Source organism: Rhinolophus ferrumequinum, chromosome 3 (genome assembly GCF_004115265.2).
Source record: "Rhinolophus ferrumequinum isolate MPI-CBG mRhiFer1 chromosome 3, mRhiFer1_v1.p, whole genome shotgun sequence".
Taxonomy (NCBI): Eukaryota; Metazoa; Chordata; class Mammalia; order Chiroptera; family Rhinolophidae; genus Rhinolophus; species Rhinolophus ferrumequinum.
Window position 1 is genome coordinate 58,327,079 of NC_046286.1, and position 22,507 is coordinate 58,349,585.

Sequence of the window (22,507 nt, forward strand, 5' to 3'; positions counted from 1 at the left end):
CAATTCCCATGAGGAGAATTTAGGGTAAAACTTTACTTTGTTAATTAATGTAGGTTTTCATCCAATAGTGCTGAAAAGCTTACAAAATTAAATGGCAAAACTTAACTTCATTCTAAGCTCTAGAGAAATTTTACCTGAATAACTGGATCTTCTCTTTCATAGCCACTTGTGTATTCTGTATTTTTTATCCAATCACTCACATCAATTTCTGGCATGCCAGAAAGCAGTAACTCCTTTGGGGAAGAAGAAAAATATTTCATTAATCTTCTTTGGGGGAAAAGAAACCTATTACATTTAAATAGTAAATTTGCCATAATTAGAAACTAATTCCATGTAAAACTGATTTATTTTTCTGACAGCTTCTGCATGTCATCAATAATAAGTGCTGCATGGGAGAGAACCCTTCACACTGATAATCTCAAATACTGACAGATGTGGAGATGTCTCTACATTGATACAATTAAAACATAAGAGACAATAATTATGTTTATATATAAATGCACATGCAACAACAGTTTATATGTGCAACAATTTTATGAACATTATCTTTGCTTATTTTTATTTTATAAATTTGTTAAATTCTGTAGAGACCATACTTTCAATATGAAAGTGATAACAAAGACCTGAATAAATCCTGGTTTAAGCAAAAGAAAAGATCATCAAGAAACCCTAATCATTGGGGGGGCAGGGAGGGAAGGTAATAAAAATATTAAAAACAAAACAAAACAAAAAACAAACAGATTCAGGTCTTTGAAGAACTCTATTCTGGAATAATATGGATCCTTTAAAGTCAACATTCCCCCGAGTAAGAAAAAAATGCAATTTCCCTAGTAACTTTTGGTAGCCTTCTTTTTTCCAGTGAGATCATCAAACAAACAAAACAGCAATCAAATAATTAAAAATGGCAAAAGTATTTACCATTGTTTTCCAAGAGGAAAGAGAATATGAAAAAGAGCTTGTCCACATCTCTAAATCAGTCCATTTCTCACAGCTGGATGTGTTTACACAGTCAGGTGAGGCCCTAACTAGCCTACACTTAACTGAAACACTGACAAGCCAGAATTGCAGGGTTTGTTATTACAGAAATACAGATATAATGCAGTTCAAAATCATGTTTCCTACAGCAACTATTTGTAATAACATATCTGACTAACATGAAGTGTGTTCGAAGATTAATGAAGGTTAATATAAGGCAGTGTCTGAGAACTTTTGGGGGTTTTTGAGATCTACTCAAGGATCTGCAAGATTCTCCCTTTTCCAACTTATCTGAGACTGTATTTTCTCCACATAGTTCAACCAAAAAAAAAAAAAATACCAAAGCAGATAATGTGCAGAGCAGATATGAGAATCCAGTTGACTTCTAAGCCAGATAATAAAGCAACTCCTCACTATTTTTGTTTTATTCTGGAAAATGCAGTTTCCATTCAAAAAATGTTATTTAGGTTAATATGTAATGAATTACTTTTATATGAATTAATAAGATACTTTACATTTTCTGTTTTCATTTCAAACACACTAAATATCAATTAATATAACTCACATAAACAAAAAGCCTTTTTTTTAAGGGTGTCCTAAAACCATAAAGTTTGAGAATGGCTAGTGCTTTGGCTCTCCTTGTCATAATACTTGTAAAATACTTGTACTAGATAAAGGTGTTCTGGTTGGTGTCCATTTACCACATTCTCCACCTTTCTTTACACTGTTCTGTGCCCTCAGAGGCTGCTTCTAGCACAATGGCGCTCTTGCCTGTTGGCTTCAGGTTGGGCCCGTCACTGAGAACAGGCGAAAGTGTGGAGATGAGAGTATTTTCTGCTCCCTCCCTGCTTCAGCACATCTTTTCAGTAGCCATGTCTCCTCATCACAGGGCTCCTTACAATAATTCTTCCACCTGCCTTTTCAATTCTAGGGGTGATAAAGGCTTTCCACTGTTGCTAGTCTCTGGATGCCTCACCAAATCTTGTTATTCTTAACACTGTCCACACCTCTGGAATAATCCCATTGTTAAAAAGCTTTTTTATTTGAACCATCTGGGGAAACTCTGTTTTGTGGCAGGACCCTGGTATGGATCTGAGTGAGAATGAATTTTACACGTTTCTTAATCTATGAGTTTAATCTTCTTCCCTGCTAAACTGAAGATAAGCTTTTAATAACCTTAAAATATTATTGTTAATAATAATGGATGCTTTCAGTGTTAAGAATGCTTTGTTAATAATTATGAATAAAAATGACTGAGGCTATATTCTCTCAAGAAATTTGAACTATTTCATGAATATCAATAACTTTTTATGAAGAGGATGAAAGATCTTTATTATCCTATTTAACACCTGGGCAAAAAAAAAAGTTATTCAATTAACTGAAAGCAAATAGATGAGAGGGGAATTCCACAATAGCAAGTACATATGCTAAAAAGGTTTTAAGTTCTAATTAATACTTTATTATTTTTAAAATATAAGAAAATAACTGAATTACTCTGTTGGAACTGGGTGCAACACACTATGTAACCCATACTCATGGGTAGAAACTGAGTCATGCTGACCTAGTAGTCACATGGCTCAATGTTTTAATACTTTGGTACCAAAGATACATTCATAAACAACATGGTATAAAAGAAGGACAGCCCCTCAGACACATGGTAGGAACCCCTCAACTGCAATATTATTATAGATGTATTATAACAACGTTGTCACCATTTTTGATCTGATAATCATCTCTTGACTTGGGACTGCATCTGTCCAGTGGATGAATACACCTCCAGTTCAGGACACTAACGCTACTAGATACTCTCTTCTCACTAAAACTCTAGAATCTAACCTGCATCCTTTACCTCAGATGCATATCAAAGCTTAGATGTTTGCACCAACTTTTTAAAAGAAACTTCCTATCCCAGTGTAGCACCCAGTTTTCCCATGAAAGACACAAAGTCACACAAAAAGTTCTAAAACCAAGTCCCACTTAGAAGTCATGCCACTGAAAGGCAATTTGGCGACACTGATGCAGAGACACTGGTTCTGGGTCAGAGAACATGGGTTTACAGATTGGCTGCAAGACAGTCTCCAGGAACGTGGACAAGTTCCATACCTTCCTTGACCTAATGTTCCTCAAGTATAAAATGGGAATAATAATACTTCAGAGGTTCGTTGTGAAGATTTTAAAAGTTAATACACATAAAGCATTTGGCAACTACTAAGTGTTTAATAATAAAATTATCATCACTGCATAAATCAGGGTCATATCTACAACACTGCTCCTCGCAAATAATCCCACCATCTGAACCAGCTCAACTAAGTAAAATAAAGTCGGAGTCTAAGACAGTCTAGGAATCCTGACCTAACTTCTAATATAAGAACCACAATTAAAAACGTACCAGTAGCAGACCTGAATGTGAAAGACAAAGGAATAATGCTTTTAGAATAAAATATAGAAAAATATCTTTATGACCATGGAGTAAGAAATAGTTTCTTAAACAGAACACAAAGAGCTCCATCCAATAAAAAACAAAAGAAAAAAACAAGTAACAAACTGAACTGTGTTAAAAAAACTAAATTCACTAAAAGACACCAGAGTAGATGTTCACAATACATATATTTAACAAAGACTCCCATAAAGAATAAAGAATCCTACAAATCAGTTAACAAAAAACCCAGAAAACACAATAGAAAAAATGACATATTATTTAAACACTTAAAAAACAGTACACAAATGGCTAATACACATATAAAACACACTCAACTTCATTAATCACCAGGGAAATGCAAATTAAAATCACAATGAAATACCACCTACTGATCCACCAGAATGACAAAAATGAAAAGACAGAAAATATCAAATGCTTATGGGGAATGGGAACACCCAGGACTCGCATACTACTTGTTGGTGAGAATATAACCTGACACACCACTTTAGAAAACTATTTGGTAGTATCTACTCTAATGGAATAAATGTACACCATATATGCCAGCAATTCTACTCCAAGGTATAGGACCTACAGAATGCCTATGTATGTTCTCCTAAATACATGTCCTAGAGTGTTTGTAGCAGTACTACTTCAAACGGCCTAAAACTAAAAAGTACCCACCAAATGTTCAAGAATAGAAAAGACAAAAAAGTATATTGACACAATGAAATACTATTCAGTAATGAAAATGAACAAGCTGCAACTGCATGCAACATGTATGATTCTCACAAAAAAGCTGAGCTAAAGGTATCAGATATATTCTAGGTGATTATTCCATTTACATCAAGTTCAAAACCATGCAATCTAACCTATGATATTAGAAGTCAGGAGAGTGGTTACCCATGAGGAGGGACAGTGAGTGGACAAGGGCATGAGAGGGACATCTAGGATAATTTCCTGATCTGGGTGCTGGTTTCATGGGCGTAGTCAGCTTGTGAAAATTCATCAAGCTATACATTTATGATTCATGTACTTTTTCTCTATGTATATTGTAAGTCAATAAAAAGTTTCCTAGAGCTTACCAGTTTCAGCAAATTATGTGGCAAAGATTTTGTCAATTATTTATGTTGTTGCTTTTTGTTTATTACACCATAGCTCCAAGAAATAATGTAGTTCTCTGTTAACAGTTCATAAGTATTCTTCCATTTTTAAATACTAAAAATAACTTTTATGGTTGTGTAAAAATTAGACAAGTCTATGCTAAACAAAACCATTATTCATAAACCTAAAAGCACAACCAAAAAAATTCAAAACTGATATTTAATGAAACTAAGTCACCAAGTACTTCAAAATTAATTAGCAAATTCTGTCCAATACTGTACTAAGATACACTATAAATGCTATATTGAAATACCAGTATACGTGCAAAATCAAAGGTACATACCAACGTACTTATTCATATATTAAAATGAAAGGCATAGGGTAAAACTAATTTTATGAGAATGAAAACCAAAACATACTTCTCCATTGATCTAAAATTATTGCAAATTATACTTTTTAAAAGAAGGAAATAGCTGTACTCTATTTAAAACACTGTGTTTTATTAAGGAGTTAGAAACTCAAAGACTTTGAATATAATTTATTACCAAAAATAAAAGAGAAAAAGAAAATGGGGGAAAATGCAGACACAAATAATATAGAATTAAAAATTTCATTAGGTAACAGTAAAAGGCAGGCAAATTAAAGGAGCATAACAAAACATTCATTAGAGACTAGGGATCAGCAAGGAGAGTAGACTCTACAGAGGTTTAAAATGGAAAATTATAAAATTATATATATAATGAAATAAGAAGCTGGAGAAGATAACACAAATACAAGAAAAATACTCTTAATTCTTCTTTTTGGAAGTACAAGTATCAGGATCCTTTACCTCATATGGCCAAATAAAAAATTCAGAATAATATGAATATTGCTTCTGGGAAGACTGGCCTTCAATATCTCCCACGTATAACACTTTGGAAATAATATTCCATTTTTGTTTATCATCACCACACTCCATTTCACATTAAGGAATTGCTGATCTGCTTACTGAGCTTAAGTGAAACCCAATCACAAACCTTTTAACAAATCTCTAAGCATGAACATTAAACCACGTGTCTTATTATACATTATTCCATTCATCATAGTACTCCAAAATTATTTCTGAATTACATCAATTGGAGTTTTATATTGTTGCATAACAAGAACTGATGTTTTCCCTTACCAATTCATATTCATCAAAAAGTTGTATGAGGGAAGGTGGAATGAACATATGAAAGCCCTGTAAAAAAGCATTGATCTGAGGCTGTATGGCTCTTGTCATTCGAAGTTCAGTAACAAGCTGGACATACTCCGCCTATTAAAAAAAAAAATTTCTGATGACTTTTTAAAATTCCACATACTTAAGATAATATTGATACAATTATTTCCCATTTAAGAGGTAAAGGTTTAGAATTAATTTAGCACCAATATTCAGACATCTCAGCAAACTAGTACTCTATCCTTCACTAAACTGTTTGGGCCAAAATCCTAGGAATCAATCACCCATGATTTCTCTCAAACGCTGTAGCAGCAAGTGCTATCAGCTCTACTTCCAAAAAATATTCTCAATCTGGCCTTGTCTCACCACCTCCACTTTCAGCACCCTTGTCCAAACCATCATCATCTCTCACCTAGATTATGGCAACATCTGGTGTCCCTGTTTCTATCTTGCCTCTGGACTGCTTCTTCTCCACGTCACAGAGTGATTTGTTTTAATATATGTTTTATATATAATTTTATATATAATTCAGATCGCAGAGCTCTCCTGCTCAAATCCCTACAATGACTTTCCATGACACTTAAAGTAAAATCCATATTCTTTTCCTAGTCTATAAAGTCCTAAATGACCTAGCCTCTGCCTTGTTCTCTCTCTCATTTCCTTCCACTCTCCCCTTTGTTCACTCACTCTATTCCCTCAACACAAGCTTGTCTCAGTGTCTTTATACTTCCTGGTGTCTCTGACCAAAATGTCGCATTAGGAGGTAATCTCTGCAGGCTGGGGTTCTGTCTGGTTTACCAGCATATATTCTCAGCTCCTAAAACGGTGGCGGTCACTTTGTAAGTGTTCAACAAATATGTGATAAATACATACATTCAACAAATTCATTTAATACACACTTAGAATTTGATGAAATAGCTCATTTAAACACAGCCAATTTGATTCTGAGTTAAGGTAAGCTATTTTCACACATTTTACTTAAAAATACATCATTGTCATCATAAAACATAGTGTCACTTAAAATTTCACTGGTAATAAAAAATGTATTTTGGCTCAGACCAGAATGAATTATCATATCTATAGATAGATAGATAGATAAACTCTGTCAATTGTTATCATTTATATATTTTAAATGACATTTAAGTAAAACTTTGTGAGTTAAAAGCAATGATAGTTCTCACGTGCCAGGAACAAATGTTCTAAACACAAAGGGGAGAAAGCCTGTTTTAAGACCTTTCCTTTATCCTTTATTTATTATTATTATTTTGGCACTAATCTGATGCTCTGTTCCTCAGCATCCCCCCCCCCCAAAAAAAAAAAAACCCACAGGCACTGAACCAGCAAGTTATATATGACTGTTTATGATTACTGGTTATGAATTCTCCATATATCTCAAGCTACAGAAGTGTCACGGTGAATTCTTTACAGCTTTCCCCAAACCCCATGTGGCTCCTTGTACAATCTGGAACAGGGAAAGCTGCCATCTCTGCTATTTAATCTATTCTTACCCAAATCCCACTCCCTATCACCCAAAGGTTTTTCCCCTCTATATAGGAATTAATCAGTTACCACAAGTTACATACAGGTAGTTACTAGAGAGGAGACAGAAATGTATGCCAAACAATCAAACAGAAATATAAAACTAAATTTTCAGGGTCCAATCAAGAAATAATAAAGAACAACACACTTCTAAATGATAACCACCAATGATTTCAGCATTAACACCTAATTATCTTTTCTGTCCGCTCTAAAATTGCTTACTAAACATACGACAATTTTTCTGCTCCATTCATTCATTCATCAATCATATGTTTAAGGTGCTGTACGAGACCCCATCTTCCCACTTAACAAGAATAGCTTTTTCCCAAGAGGTTTTACTTTTATCATCTCAAGGTACCATTCAATAGTCATTGCTCAAGACCTTAATAAAGTATGAATACTGAAAGTAAAAGATTTGTGAATTGCTCAAGTACACTTGAACTATTTTAATTTGCCATTACATTCCATATTTATAAAAATAGTACATTCTTTTTTATCAACTCCTATTATTTCTGCATACACTCTATTTTTAGAAATTAATTTTCAGAAGTATACTAAACTTTCCTCACATGTTCCCTTATATTCCAACTAATATTAGTTATATTCTACATTTGCTTCTGCAACTCTGGTCCGTAGTTATTGGATATCAATTTTTGTGAAAATCAGGTCCTTCAGATACCAGACTCCATACTAAGTTAATTTAAATGTGAACAGATCTTGTTCTAAATTATTTCTCAGTAAAATAATAACATCCTAGCCATTACAAATACTCCTGAGTGTAGTAAAATAAATTTTCCAGATAGTTGAAAGATAACTGTTTAACAGTTAAAATCTACAGAAAAAAATCTACATCTAACTGCTTCTAAAATATGACACTCTGCCTCCTTAAACAGCACATCCTTAAAACAGAATAACACACATTAACATTTTCACGATGATACAATTATTACTATGAATATCCACTGTTATTATACACTAACATTTTGACTGTTCATCCCACGCTATAGAAACACTGGCTGCATTCCCACTTCCTATGATGGCAGCCACATGACTCATCTCCTCACTTCATGCCCTCTCATCACAACATCAAATATCTTATGTCTTAAGGAAAACAGTGAACATGTAGAAACAATCAGTCTACAAAACACTGGCATAAAGAGTTGCACAATTAAACATTAAATATAAACCAAACCTAAAATCTCATTTTGTTCTCAGGTATTAAAAGAGATGATATAACTTGGGGGCGGGGGGACCTTTTATCCCCAACAGATGGCATACTTGCTCCACCTGAATTTTGTTATTAATTCTTTGAGGGCATAAAATAATACCAGATGCCACAGACTTAAACTGGAGAGTTAAGCACACAGAAGAATCTGAGTAAGTACTTGTGTTACCATACAGAAAGTTTTAACTTAGACAGCCTCAGCATGGAGATAAGAACTACAAAAAGCCCTAGCAATTTTTTTCTAGTTCAGCCTCTGAGTCTGATAACTGATATAACTTAGGTAAGCAAAAAATAACTGCAATGGGAAAAATAACACTAAGATTAAGATGTAACTTTCGGACATTATATTCTAGGTAAATTACATATCTAGTTACAGAAACATTCTGTTTAATGGTCTCCTAGTTTCTGAATGTGTGGAATGAATGACATCACCCCTCAGAAATGTTCCTTAAACTTCTAACTTATTTTCAGGCTTTGGACTTACATTACGTCTGCTTGTTAGGGGTAGTGGTGATGTTGAAACTTTATGTAGTTTTTGAAGCTATTTTCCTTCTTGAATATCTTTTTATTTCTAGAAAAAATATCTAAATAACTCATATTTATTTAAATAATAGTCAAGTTTTAATAGTGAAAACAAGATGTTCCTCTTCCTCCCCTCTAAACAGACTGATAAGCTTGGCCACATTTGTAAAACTGTCTGCCAGTTATTTTTTTTTTTTTTAGCAATTAACAGTTTAAATTGGCATTATTATTGGCATAATTCAATTCACTGAATAGAAATCCTCTGGTAATATAAGCTCTTTCCTGGGTTTATCTACTTGATTATTGTTGCTCTGGTATATAAGAGTTCACACTGAAAATTTCTCCACCTAGAACTCAAAAGAATATCTGGTTTCTTTTGTAGGAATAAGTAGATATAAGAAAAAGGAGAGGCATATTCTTACAATGTAATGTTTTTCAATCATTTTTTCTTTACCAGTATATTCTTATTTTTAAGGTCACAAATTAATTAGTTATTAGGTTGGTGCAAAAGTAATTGCAGTTTTTGCAATTATTTTTAACCTTTTAAACCACAATTACTTTTGTACTAACCTAATACAAAGACTGATAGTCTGGTAAAAATCCTATTACTTCAGCTATCTTGAAAAAAAATTTAGTCATTGAAAACGGAGATGCTTCAGGTTACCATTTCATAGATTGTGTGAATTTTTAGATACTAACTAAATACTAACTAAAATGCAAGGCAAAGTATGTTCTCCTTGTTGACAGGAAGCTATTAAAGATCATTTAAAACCCAATTTAACAATACACACATATATTCAACATGGAGAATCTCAGACCTGAACTGTTTTAAAAGTTTTCAGAGTAATAAAAAAAATCTCTCACAATATACTTTTATGAAGACAGAAATAATGAATTCACTTTAAGTCAATAATATATACACACACAAGCCTCTATTTTGTGCTTATATGTGCATCAAATGTGTTTGTGTATGAAATAAATCAAGTGAAACTAGCAATAAAATATAAAGGTATTAACCATATAAAAACTAAGTAGAAGAAAACATGATAAATTTGTATTCGCTACCTTGTTCATATTCACTGACTTAGTAAATGAGAGGCCTATCAGTTATACAATCATAAAGACCTTGATTTAAACTGAGAGTATACCACTTACTAATTCTGAACCCTTAGACAGTTAACTTCTAAAGAAATACAGTGTCATAGTTACAAGCTCAGGCTTAGAATTTATAGTCTGCCTGGGTTCAAATGCTAGCTTCAATACATATTAACCATGTGATCTGGAAGAAAGGTACTTAAACCCTTTATGCTTCAGTTTTCTGACCCATAGAAAAGGGTATCTACACTTCATAGGATTGTTTAAATATAAGTTAATATATATAAAGCACTTTGAGCAGTGCCTAACACATTATAAGCACCTAATAAATGTCAGATGCTTTTAATATTAAAGCTGTTTCCACATTCAATAAATGGAAATAACTATCTCAAAAGGCTGTTATAGTAAATGAGAAATGCACAAAGAACACATCTCAAATACATGAAATATATACAAATTACTCAATAGGCAATAGCTTTTATTATCACTAGAAACTAGAACTGATAGTCATGAGGTTGATAAAAAGGAGGATGGCAACACCACTAGTCATTCTTGGGGCCAATCCATGTAAGTGGCAGTCATCCTTGAATAGTTATTTTTCACCTTCCCAAACAATTAATTACCGAGTTCTATAAATTCTATATCCTTGAAAGCTATCTCACTTTCTCTATCCACACTGCCACTGTCTTATAAAATCTCTCATGCACACTCCACAGACCAATGCCACAACCACCTGTCCGTTACCCTGACTCCAGTACTGCCCCATTTCAATCCATTCTTCACACTCCAAGTTAGTTTGTTTTTCTTAAAAAACAGAAGTTTGATCATGTCACTCTCCTCTATAGCATCTACAATCATCCCCATAGCCTTCAGAATAATTTTCAAATTCCTAACTGTGAAGGCAAAGCCTTTCAGAATTTGGCCCCCGTCTATCGCCCTGACTTCTTTTTCCACTCACTTTGCAAAGCTAAGATCTACAACTCTCACCTATCTGTGGTTCCCCAAACATGCTTGGTCAACTCGGCACGTTCCTGTAAGCCCAGGACACTTCCTTCTCCCCTTCCTTACTCCTGTCTGAAAGTTTCTCCTCTGTAATTCAATAATTCAACTTCCATGCCAGCTCCTCCATTCTGATATCCTGTCCTACCATACCCTACTTTTTCCCCCTCCCAGCCTGAATGAACTTTATGACTAGTATTGTAAAAGTGTTGTTAACATTTAAAATCCATGTAGCTTACTCTTTAATTCTAACAGGTAGAACTAGTTCTAACAGTTAGAACAGGTGTCACTTTTAACTCAAGATTTTATTGTTCTATGATTTCAGCTTTTGATTAAGAATTTAAAACTGAAAGTAAAAATGTGAAAGCAAAACTTAAAAAACAAAAGATGAAAATACATTTAAATGTAAATCGTCAGCTCCTGGTAATTCAGCCATTTTCAAAAGTGAAAAAAGGGGTTTTTTCCCCCTTTAGATTTTAAAATAAATCATTGACAGATACAAAATTAAAACAGCATTATAGTTTAAATGTGGAACTGATAGTCTTCTGCCATACATTATTTGTATTTTTTAATGTACTGCTTTTTAAACAAAGTTATTTTCACCTATTTGGTTTCACTCTATAATTATCAAAGCCTTTCAACAAAATTTGGGAATAAATGACTCCCCCATGTGGAGATCAGCTTACATAGACCTTCTCTCACTAACAAGCTTGGAAAGGCATTTAAGCTTCAATGTGCTTATAAATTTTGAAGTTGAACTCCAAACGTGACAATTATAACTTTATACCTATAAAGACCCTAAAGTAACAGAAAAGTTCATGACAGAAATGTATGTTAAAAAACAATACCTCTAAAGAACATGGTTTGAAAATTTTATTTGTAAATTGAATACTTTTTAATAATTTTAAAGTGAGATGTAGGTATGTTTTCTTAAGACTTTTAATATTTAAAAATCAGGTAGCTTATTGAATAAGTATTAAACATTTAAGCATCAACAATTAGACATAAAATTATACTTGACTCTTACTGGTAATATTAGAAAATGAAGAGGCTCAATCATTGTGAGAAATGTTTATACGGGAAAAATGAAGGCTGAGAAGAATTAACATATTAATGATTGACATCCTGCTTTTACCTCTATTACCAAAAATAATCATTAAAAAAGACGCCTGTAATCAATCAACCAGGGAATTAATATAGTTAAATAAAAATGTATTAAACTTACAAACAAAAGTTTCAAGTTCTTTAATACTGCAATAGTATTCCAGCCTCAGACTAGACTCAAGATGAGGGGTATACCCTCAATGTGAATATATTATTTGTTATTATTTTTTCAATTATCTTCCTTCTTTCTGGATTTCAATAAAGGACACAAATGCAAAAGAAGTAATAAAATATGAATTAAAAAAATCTAAACAAATATGTCATAGAGGGAGGGGAGGTTTAGGTGAAAGAAGTATAAACACAGCTATATATCATGTAATTGTTAATCAGTAAAGACCCACTGTTAATGGGAAAAGACCACTTTCTCATATAAAATGTATATGAGAAGAGTGACAAATTCACTCATCAGATACAGTATTCACAGACAGGAATCATGTTTGAAGTTCTCTCATGAGAAGCAATCACTTATTTATAATAAAGATTCTATCTATGACTTCATTATCCTTGAGAGTGGGTCTCCAGTGTAAAATAAAGTAACAAATGCACTACAAGGTGGACAATGTAATAATTAGAAGATTTAAAAAAATATTTTCATTCACTAGCAAACTCATATAGATTTTAAAAATTTAAGCATTTTACTATTTTAATTTTCTAGAGCTTCACCTGACTCATTGTATTACAAGTCAAGTAAGTGCTTCCTCAACATGATTAATTTTGCAAGCAGTATGAAGAACATTAGACATGAAAGTAGGAGACCTGGGTTTTGGCCCCAGCTTTAGGCTTCAGTGTCTTCATGTGTAAAATGAGTGAGTAGACTAAAAAATTTCTAAGCATAAATGTGCAAAATTACTAGCTCCTGATTTTATTTTCAAAAATTAAACTTCATGTTTTTTTATATGTAGTAGCTAAGTTTCAAAAAGTAAAATTCTGTAGCTTAATATAGGTCTCCAATTCCTTGTATACCAGGGGTGCCACAAAAAAATGTATACACATTTTAAGAAATGTTATCTTAAAATGTGTATACATTTTTTTGGCATCCTCTGTGTATCTGAAACTAAAAGCCTATTTTTATAGAAAACCATCCAATTAACTAACTTGTATTGTGCTCTTCAGTTTACAAAATGCCAGTAACAATTCTGTATGGGAGACATTATCCCAATTTTACAGAAAAGAAAACTGAGACTCAAAGACTATAGTTAAAACTTGGCCAAGTCTTTTGGCCTTAAAAAAAAAAAAAATCTACATTTTACTAAGTCTCTAGTATACAAAATGGTTCAATGAACTTTATTTTTTATAGTTGATTCTGAAGCTATCTTGGAAGTATAAATAACTACAGGAAAGAAAAAGGTTTTAGTCTTGTTTAACCATATGCTGCTACTGGTAAGAGACAGAACTGGAATCCAGATATTCTGACTCCCAACTTCCTACATATCAAAATATAAAATAAAACTGTATTACATGTTAGACTAACATGATTTTCAACAGTGTAATTTAAAACATACGCCAAGATTTAAAAATAATATGCACAAACAGAAGCTATAATGATATATAAAAATAAGTTATAAAGTTAAAAAAATACCAAGTTCAGTGACAGATTTATTGTATCCTAAAAGCATGTGCAAAGTTTATAAACACCGGGACTTCTTCTTTTCTCTATTGAAACTCTTTAATATCTTACTTTTAAAACATGAAACAGTGATCAGTGCAAACATCATCTTGATGTAAGCTTTATTTCTAATCAAACTGTTTAATAAGCAGATGCCCAATTTATACAATCAACTGAATTGTTTGCTTCAGGAACTGCCTCAGCATATCTAACACAATATTGAAATGATCCATTCTAATTTCAAAGTTTGATGTTTGATGGTTTAGTTAACTTAAATATTTTCTTTTACAAAATGTTATCAAACTCTAACAGTAAAAGATTTTTTTAGCTAGTGCCAGGAGACTTCAGAGTAATTAGCAAACTAGCAGGGCCAAGTTACAAACAATGGCTAAGGTAAAAATTCAGATACTCACTTTGTTATTTTGTGTCACAAGAATACTTCCGCCCCCAGGTTTCAGAGGCACCTCTTCCATTGCTCCAAACACATCAGTCTCAACAGAAAAAGTTAGTTCTAGACCCAGATCACTAATATCATTATCTAAAATCCACTGCAAATTTTTGGCATATTCGGGATCAATGGATGCCACATCTTGGTAATTTACAGGAATACCTAAAAATGCAAACATATAGCAGTTATATTCTAAATATTTCTGCTTTCCTTCTCTGTTTAATGGTAAAATACTGCCCTCTGCAGATATTCTGCAAAACTGCAAAATATAGCCCAATCCACAGCATAATTTAAATGGATGCTAATTCCTGAATTTAAAGGTCTGTTAACTGAAGCTTATGTTTCTTCCACATTTTTCTTTGAAGTAGCTATTCAGGGAATAATTATAAACTTCAAAAATTCCAATTCTCTTAAGTATATTCATATTAAAATGCATTCTTAACATAAACATATACACACTAAGATGAAAAAACAAATTTTTTTTTTTTAAGGAAAAAGTAGGTTGTTTTTCCTTTCCCTCAGGTCTCCAAATGCCTTACATACACAGACAGTCCCCAACAGAAATAAAAACTCTCTCATCCACACTGCCCCCCCTTACCTATCTACTTAGTTTTCCCTAAAGACTATAGGAAAAACACTTTAAATAAATGCATATGGAAAGAACAACAGAACCATACCAAGAATGTGCTTGTAGAATGATCTTGTGAAATAAATGTTGACCAGTTGCCTATGGTTCAAAGCCAATCCCAAGATCTGTCCAGCAAATCGGAAATAGTTCAAGTGATCAGGATTTACATAGGAGTTGCTATTAGGCTGAAAAGTTGTTCCTATTAAAATAAATACAAAATAATTTATTTTTAAGAATCTATATGCAGAAGAAATATCATTTCAAAGCAGATAAATCAGTTCAATAAAACTTTAGCTAAGTTTACATTATATATAAACTTCCACAGGAATGCTCTTTGTTGAATATATAATAGACAGTGGAATTGGAAATACAAAATAATCATTAATTCACACACATATCACAGTAAGTCTCTAAGCAGAGAGATTTTAGAATACTTTTAACTAAAAGTAGTTGGAAGATGTGTCACAGAGATCCTGAAAATAATGTATTAAAAGATCACTCACACAACACACACACACACACACACACACACACACACACAGTTTTCCTAGGGGAATAACCACTAGGCTGTGAATTAGGGCAGACATTGTCTCATTCACGTATATAGGCCCAAAGCAGTAGATAGTCACTACTTTTTGCTCTGTAATGAATAGAGTACTACAAGAGAATAACTAAACTTTTTAAACTGTTTTTAAGTGATAGACTTAATCAGTGAATTTGCTGCCTTTTAACAATTATCAGAAAATTACCAAAGACCACAAGTCAGCCATTTCATCCTCATGACAAATAATGAAGGTTAAATAAGTACCACTGAGGTATAAAAGTAAAAATGGCAAGGGAAATAGTTACCGATCACTGTCAAAATGTACAGCAATGGATTATGATTCCACTTATATGAAAAAGGTCTGGAAATAGATAGCGGTGATGGTTACACAAGACTGTGAATGTACTTAGTGCCACTGAATTATATACTCTACAATGCTTGAAATGGTAAAAAGAAAAAGTCGCAAAAGAAAAAATCTAGTGCAATGGAAAATCCTAATACCAAGAGCTCAACTTTAAATAACTCTCCTTCCTTGTTTTTCTGTGATGATCCCTAACTCAGATTATAAATTCTCTCATAATTCAACAAATATTTACTGAGCTCATGCTATTTACTACTCTACTACACACTTGGGCTAAAAGAAAGAAGAACTGATACACCTAATGAAAGAGCATGAAAGAAAAATAAAGAAAAAAATGGAAAAGTATTGAAAAGTGAAATGTTTGGTCATTTAGTATACATATTTTCACAATAATTCACTTTATGCTTCATTTGTCTTTGATTTATCAGAGTTGACACTAGACTAAATTGTTGTGGCCAGTTTACTTAGATATAAGATATAAATTTGGAAGCTTGTGGCTGAATGACTTAGAAGACACAAATGAAGCCAGCTAGTCATTCACTGCTAAGTACACCTTTGAGAATCATTCCCAGTCATAATGTAAGAGTCAAAGCAAAGTTCTGTGAGATAAAGAAAGACTTCAAAGACAAATATAACCATAATTTCAAAAAAATATAATGTTCTGAGAATAATCACAAATATTTTTTACCTATTAAATTAGCGATATTTAGGGTTATTGATGAACCAGCAAAGATTTTTGATGACTCAACTTTCCTCCCCTAGGTGTGTGTATAATTCCTTCTCTAAGTACTTTCTGGGCAGTCTGGGTTATTAAAAGAATAGATAAAGAGAAATCAAAAGAAAAAAAATGGGAAACAAATGGGGGAAAATCTTCAGGAAACAAATAATAGTTTTTAATTTGAAGACTAGTTAAAACAAAATATAAAGTTTATGTTTCAAGTCCAAAATAAATGTAACCATGACAGTCACGGGTATTTTCAACACTTCAGAAAAATCCTATTGCACAAGAAAATGTCATTTTCACAGAATAATACCATCCAATAGTTATTTCTGCTTTCTATGTGCCAGGTACTGGACTAACCATTTTTATACGACTAAATGATTTCTCACTATATTACAAAAAAATAGGTGATCACCATTTCAAATAAGGAAACTGAGGTGCAGAAAGTTACATTTACTGGCCCAAGATCAGAGCAAAAACAGGGGCAGAGGCAGGATTCACATCCAGTGTAACACCAAAGGCCAAACTCACCCACTATATACTACATTACTTCTCTAGAGTAAGCGCCTTTTAATTTAATTAGAAGTTTTAAAGAAATTATTATAGACATTAGATCTATTCAAACATTTCCCACATTTAGGAATTTTTTAATTCTTAAATGTAATTCTCTTCATATCAACTAAATAAAAAAAGAATTTCATCTAGATTTTAATTTATCAATAAATACTATGATCCCAAAGAGAACACTCATATGGCTAAAGAAAAGGACAAATCATAATCGTTATAGACTATGTTCTTCAATATATGTTCTGCTATAAATTTGTAGTATGAGGAAGTACCTCAACTAATGATTCCACACCAAGTCTGTTTTTCAGGTATGCAACTAAATAGACTCAGAAGAAGGGGCCATAAAGAAAATAAATAAATCTAAAATGCAATGTTTTAATGCTTACATCAAATCTTACATCAAAGATTAGGACTAAATAACTAAACTTAGTGCCTCATCAATCTTTTCAAATTCAACAAATTCACCTCAGAGCAAACAATCAAAGGTTACAGAGTTAAACCATATCTCTAAATAATTTTGAATACACCAGGTATACCTGAGGAGCCCAGCCCACCTCCCTTGCCTCTCTTAGAGTCATCCTTCTTATTCAATGGAGATTTGCTGCTCCTTTAGTTGGATGCAATCAGGAACTACAATTAATGAGGCACTATATGCTTACAACAGAATTGAAATACTTCGAAAAAAATTTTTCAGGAAATAAAACAACTGTGCAAAGCATATGAAAATTGAAATCCCACCTTCACTTGGGTATGTCTTTATTAAGTTACAGAACTCTCACGTATACCTCACACAAACAAGGCAGTATTAAGCCTTGTATTATGCCATTAAGGCAGTATTAAGCCATTTCCATTTAGCCTACAGTATCAAACTATAATTCTTTAGGTCAGAAACACCATTTCAACAAAGAGAGATTTTTAAATCTGTATTATATGGTTAAATAAGAGCTTTCTAGTTGTCAGGTCTTGATCTCTTAAAAGGACTGAAAACTAAGTTACTATACATAGATGATAAGATTTAACACCACGATTTCTAGATTTTGTTTTTTATGACCAATACATTTTAAGACTTGGAAACTCAAAAAAGTGTTACCAAATTTTAATTTTTCCAAATGAGGACTTGAATTTTTTTTTTTTTTAAGTCCATCTATGATCACTATTTCACAACAGGAAATTTTAACTCAAAAAAGTCAACTATAGGACAATCCTTAAAGGGAATAAATTTAGTTTTAGTTTACAAAGGACTGATGAAAACGTCCTTGAGGTCAGCACTAGTACCTGGGACAAGCATCTGAGAACCAACTGTTTAGAGGAAAGAATGCTAGACTGAGTCAGGTTGCATGCATGAGCCCACCACTCATTAACTATGTCAACACAGACAAAAACTCGGAATTTCGATTTTCTCTTCTATGGAATAAGAATATCCCTACCTATCTCACAGGCTACTATGGGAATCAAAGAATAAAATGCACTGAAATAGTCTGAAAATGTGACAAGTCACAGAAAAAGTCGTCTAGACTGTACAACTTACCATCGGCTGACTGGGTAAACAACGCATAATCAGGATTGACTATCTCATTAGACAGAATATCAAACCACTCACGCACAACACCTTGACCCTGAGTTCAAGAAAATAAAATTAAGTATCAACAGAAATATATAATACGGGAAAATTTTTTTCTAAATAATAAAATTAAAATCATATTAACTTTCTTCCATTATCAATTAAGTATTCTATTTTATTCAAGTGCATTTCAATCTGTTATGTTATATACAGTGATCGTCACAGCACTTATTTTTACACCCACCATGCCTTCTTCTCCATGGAACCGTACAGCAATTCCTTGCTTTAGTTTTGCACAATTTGCTTTTGACACAACTTCACAGCTACTCCTAAAAATAGAATCTAAATATGTAGCATTGGTTAATTTTGCATATTAAAATTTACAATAATTGGTATTTTTTTGTGCCTCACATACACATCCGTTTCTCCATTAAACATACCTCTGTGAACCAGCAGGATATCATTTTCATTCACTGGCCTGTGCACCATGTCTGAATCTGGTTGTCCTGAATGCAAATGTTCATAGAACCATTCACAGCGATCTTTAAACGGCTACCCCAACAAATAACAGTAAAATATGTTAACACTATGTCAGTCACCTACCAATTAAATTTACTTAACTAGCATGCTAAATGCCCTTTCTACAAATAATCATTCTTAGACCTTTATTTTTAAGTAGTTCTAGATAACGTCCTGACATTTCAACAACTTCACAAAAAGGCAGAGTTTAGCTGAAATAGTTTGATTATCTAAAGTGTATTTTTAAAAATTCCCTATATTTTCAACAGACTTGATAAATTAGGTTATACCTAAGAACTTACCATCAGATATCAGATATGTAACTGAACACATTTACTTTTGATTTCTTTTAAACCCAATAAGGCTTATAAAAATGAATTTCCAAACCCAGAAAAATTATGTTGCATATTTCATTTAATTTTTCATGAAAATCTTTTATACCTAACTTTATTTTTCTATCTATCTTTTGACTATATGCAGCAACTAGAAAAGAATTTGTCATCCTTTTTTCCTTCCTTCCTCTTTCCCTTCCTCTACCCTAAAAGTAAAAAGAGTAAGATCTCTTAAACAGTAGAGAAGGTCTCTCTACCTTTTGTTCATTTGCCAGACATGCAACTACAAGTTGCAATTTTTTATGACTAATCAAGAAGTATTATTAAGTACCTCATTTGTGCCAACACTGAAGGTAACATAAGAGCTGTAAAAATCTCAATTTCATTGCTAAAAACCATTTCATACACTTAAAGAGATGATACTAACGTTAGAACAACACAATATGTATATAATATTAAGTTCTAAACAGGTACAAACAGTGAAGTGCATTAAGAATTTAGAGATTATGCAGATTAATGGAGTACGAAGGCTTCATGAGGTCATGGTTTGAACTAGGACCCAAAGCTGGGAAGGACTTGCTCAAGGAGGAATAAGAGCACAGCAGGCTAAGGGAGACAAAGAAAAAGGCACAGAAGGAGAAACTGTGTCTCCCTGGAAAATGTAGTGAAGGCTCTGGCATAACCAGAGTTTTCCCTTTCACATGCTGAAGGAAGTAAGTTTGCGCAAGTAAATCGAGGACATAATTATGGACCCTGAAAATCAAGTAAGAGATAAAGGGGCCATTGGGGATATTTGGTCAGAGGAATAACCTGGTAAATGCAATCATTAAAATGAAGTAGCACAGTATAAAGGGAGCCCATCTAGGCAGCAGTTGAAATACTAAGTATTGAGTGATAAGGTCCTGGTCATGGTAGGAAAGAGGAATAACAAAGTAAATCTGAAAAACATTACTCCTTTGAATAAAGATGAAATATAAGATTTCTAGGGATAGACCTTAATAAAAGACATAGCTTAGCAGGGGAAAACCCTCCCCTCACAATCTATCCCACACTCCTAGGAGATACTGGTGGGAAGACAATGAATGAGGTTTTATATATTCCGAATTAGACGTTATTTGGGATGTAACTACTAAGGACTTAGAAATAAATACTGGATTGTGCTGCAGCTGAGACACTGGAAATAGAGTCATGAACAAAGATGAAGCTGAAGACAAGGTAAGGTCCCTTGTTGAAGAGATTAAAGATATAGGTAACAAACACGAAGAATGGAGCAGTTTATAATCACAGGTCAGGACTGAGCATTTGCTTAGCAAATGATACACACAGCTAGAAAAGTCAAAGGAGAACCAGGGTGGTGCAATTATCACAAAAGCCAAGTTTCAGGAGATAAATATGATCAATATCCAACACCACAAAGAGGTGATCTTTCAGGCAATTTTTAGGACACTAGTAAACTCCTTCATCTGAACTAAACTAAATATTAGTTTTACTTCAACAGACATAAACATTACTTTTTATTAATTCTCAATAAAAACATTATTATTATAAAGATAACTGGTGAGAGATTAACTTCTGCCTTTTAATATATGCTTTCAGTAAATGTTCCCTTTTAAAAAGTTAAATGTATAATTTTGTCCATACTTCTAACAGTCTTCCATATTTTCAATAAAGCACTGCCATTATTATATTCACTACTGGGCATATAAATTGAGTATTTCATTTTAAGTAAACAGACTAGAATGTAAAATGCTTGAAATATTAATGCTTATTATTTCTGAAACTTTGGTAAAAGAGGAGGAAAAAATATTATACAGAAGTAATTATTTAAGTATGGGCTTTGAAGTTCGATAAACATAGTTTAAAATCCTGGCTTTGTCACTGCTAGGTTTGGGAAAATGATACCTCCCTTCAAGGGCTAATTGTGAGGATTAAATGAAACATGCAAATATAGAACATAATAATGATAATCATAAATTAGCTAACACTTATTAAAGCACCTCTAAGCCAGCTACTGTTTTAAGCACTTTAGATGCATTTTGACATGTAATCCCCACAATACTATGAGGAAAAGGGACTCTTACTACCATTTCACAGAAGAGAAAAATGCAACACCAAGAGGTTAACTAGTGTAAATACTCAGCACCCAATACTCAATGAAGAGGTGCTGTTCTTATTATCACTCGTAACAATGTTAAAATTATTGTACGTATTTAAAATGACAGTAAACTTACTTGCCATTATAAGATTAAATATTAAACTCTATCTACAAAATGGGAACCAAAAAATAAAAGCAAATTGCAATTTTTTTAAAGTAATTCAAATGAAACATTAGAAGGTACAAAATGCTACCTTCAAAAGCTAATAAGGTATATTTGTAAGATCAAAACATCCACACATAAATACACAAAAGTACAAAGACAAAGGGCACATTTTTGTATATAAACTTTGAGTACCTGCATTTCCATAAAATAATTCACAAACCAGAATTGATTTACAGAAGCTCCTCTTAATAGCATCTGTATAGATGCTATAAATACAAAATGTTTCTCCCTCTAACTACAGGCACCTAAAAACTACCAACAGAACAAGAATTCAACCCCTTAGCAGAAACAGTTTTTATTTTCACTTTTTTGGAACAGCCTCCAAGTTACAGAAAATTTCTAAGTAAAACAGAATACAAAGTAATTTTTTTCCTGATGTACATTGCCAGTATCATGGTCAGTCACCCCTAAATACTTCAGTGTTTATTTCCCACAAACAAGAGAATTCTCCTACACAACCAAGTAACAACCATCAAAATCAGAAAATTAACAGACACATTACTATATATCTAATCCTTAAATCTGATTTTAACTTTTGCCAGTTTCCTAATAATGTCCTTTATAGAGCAGTAACTCATGAATTGCATTTAGTTGTCCTGTCTCTTTCATTCTGGTAGAGTTCTTCAGTGTTTTCTTAATTTGCATTACCTCAATACTTTTCA

At 32.7% G+C, this 22,507-nt stretch overlaps 1 protein-coding gene across 7 annotated transcripts in view; it reads right to left on the reverse strand.

The window, feature by feature from the left end:
* The window catches only part of HACE1 (HECT domain and ankyrin repeat containing E3 ubiquitin protein ligase 1), an 89,433-nt gene that overhangs the window by 11,635 nt on the left and 55,291 nt on the right, over nucleotides 1-22,507 (reverse strand). For 6 of the 7 annotated variants that reach the window (XM_033102862.1, XM_033102864.1, XM_033102860.1 and 3 more), the window contains 7 exons: nucleotides 19,114-19,225; nucleotides 18,918-19,015; nucleotides 18,641-18,728; nucleotides 14,969-15,118; nucleotides 14,257-14,453; nucleotides 5,658-5,789; nucleotides 135-233 (listed from right to left, as the gene is read on the reverse strand). In XM_033102862.1, coding sequence (XP_032958753.1) covers nucleotides 135-233; nucleotides 5,658-5,789; nucleotides 14,257-14,453; nucleotides 14,969-15,118; nucleotides 18,641-18,728; nucleotides 18,918-19,015; nucleotides 19,114-19,225 — 876 coding nt within the window. The remainder of the gene's footprint in view (nucleotides 1-134; nucleotides 234-5,657; nucleotides 5,790-14,256; nucleotides 14,454-14,968; nucleotides 15,119-18,640; nucleotides 18,729-18,917; nucleotides 19,016-19,113; nucleotides 19,226-22,507) is intronic. The other variant, XM_033102863.1, reaches the window with a different exon arrangement.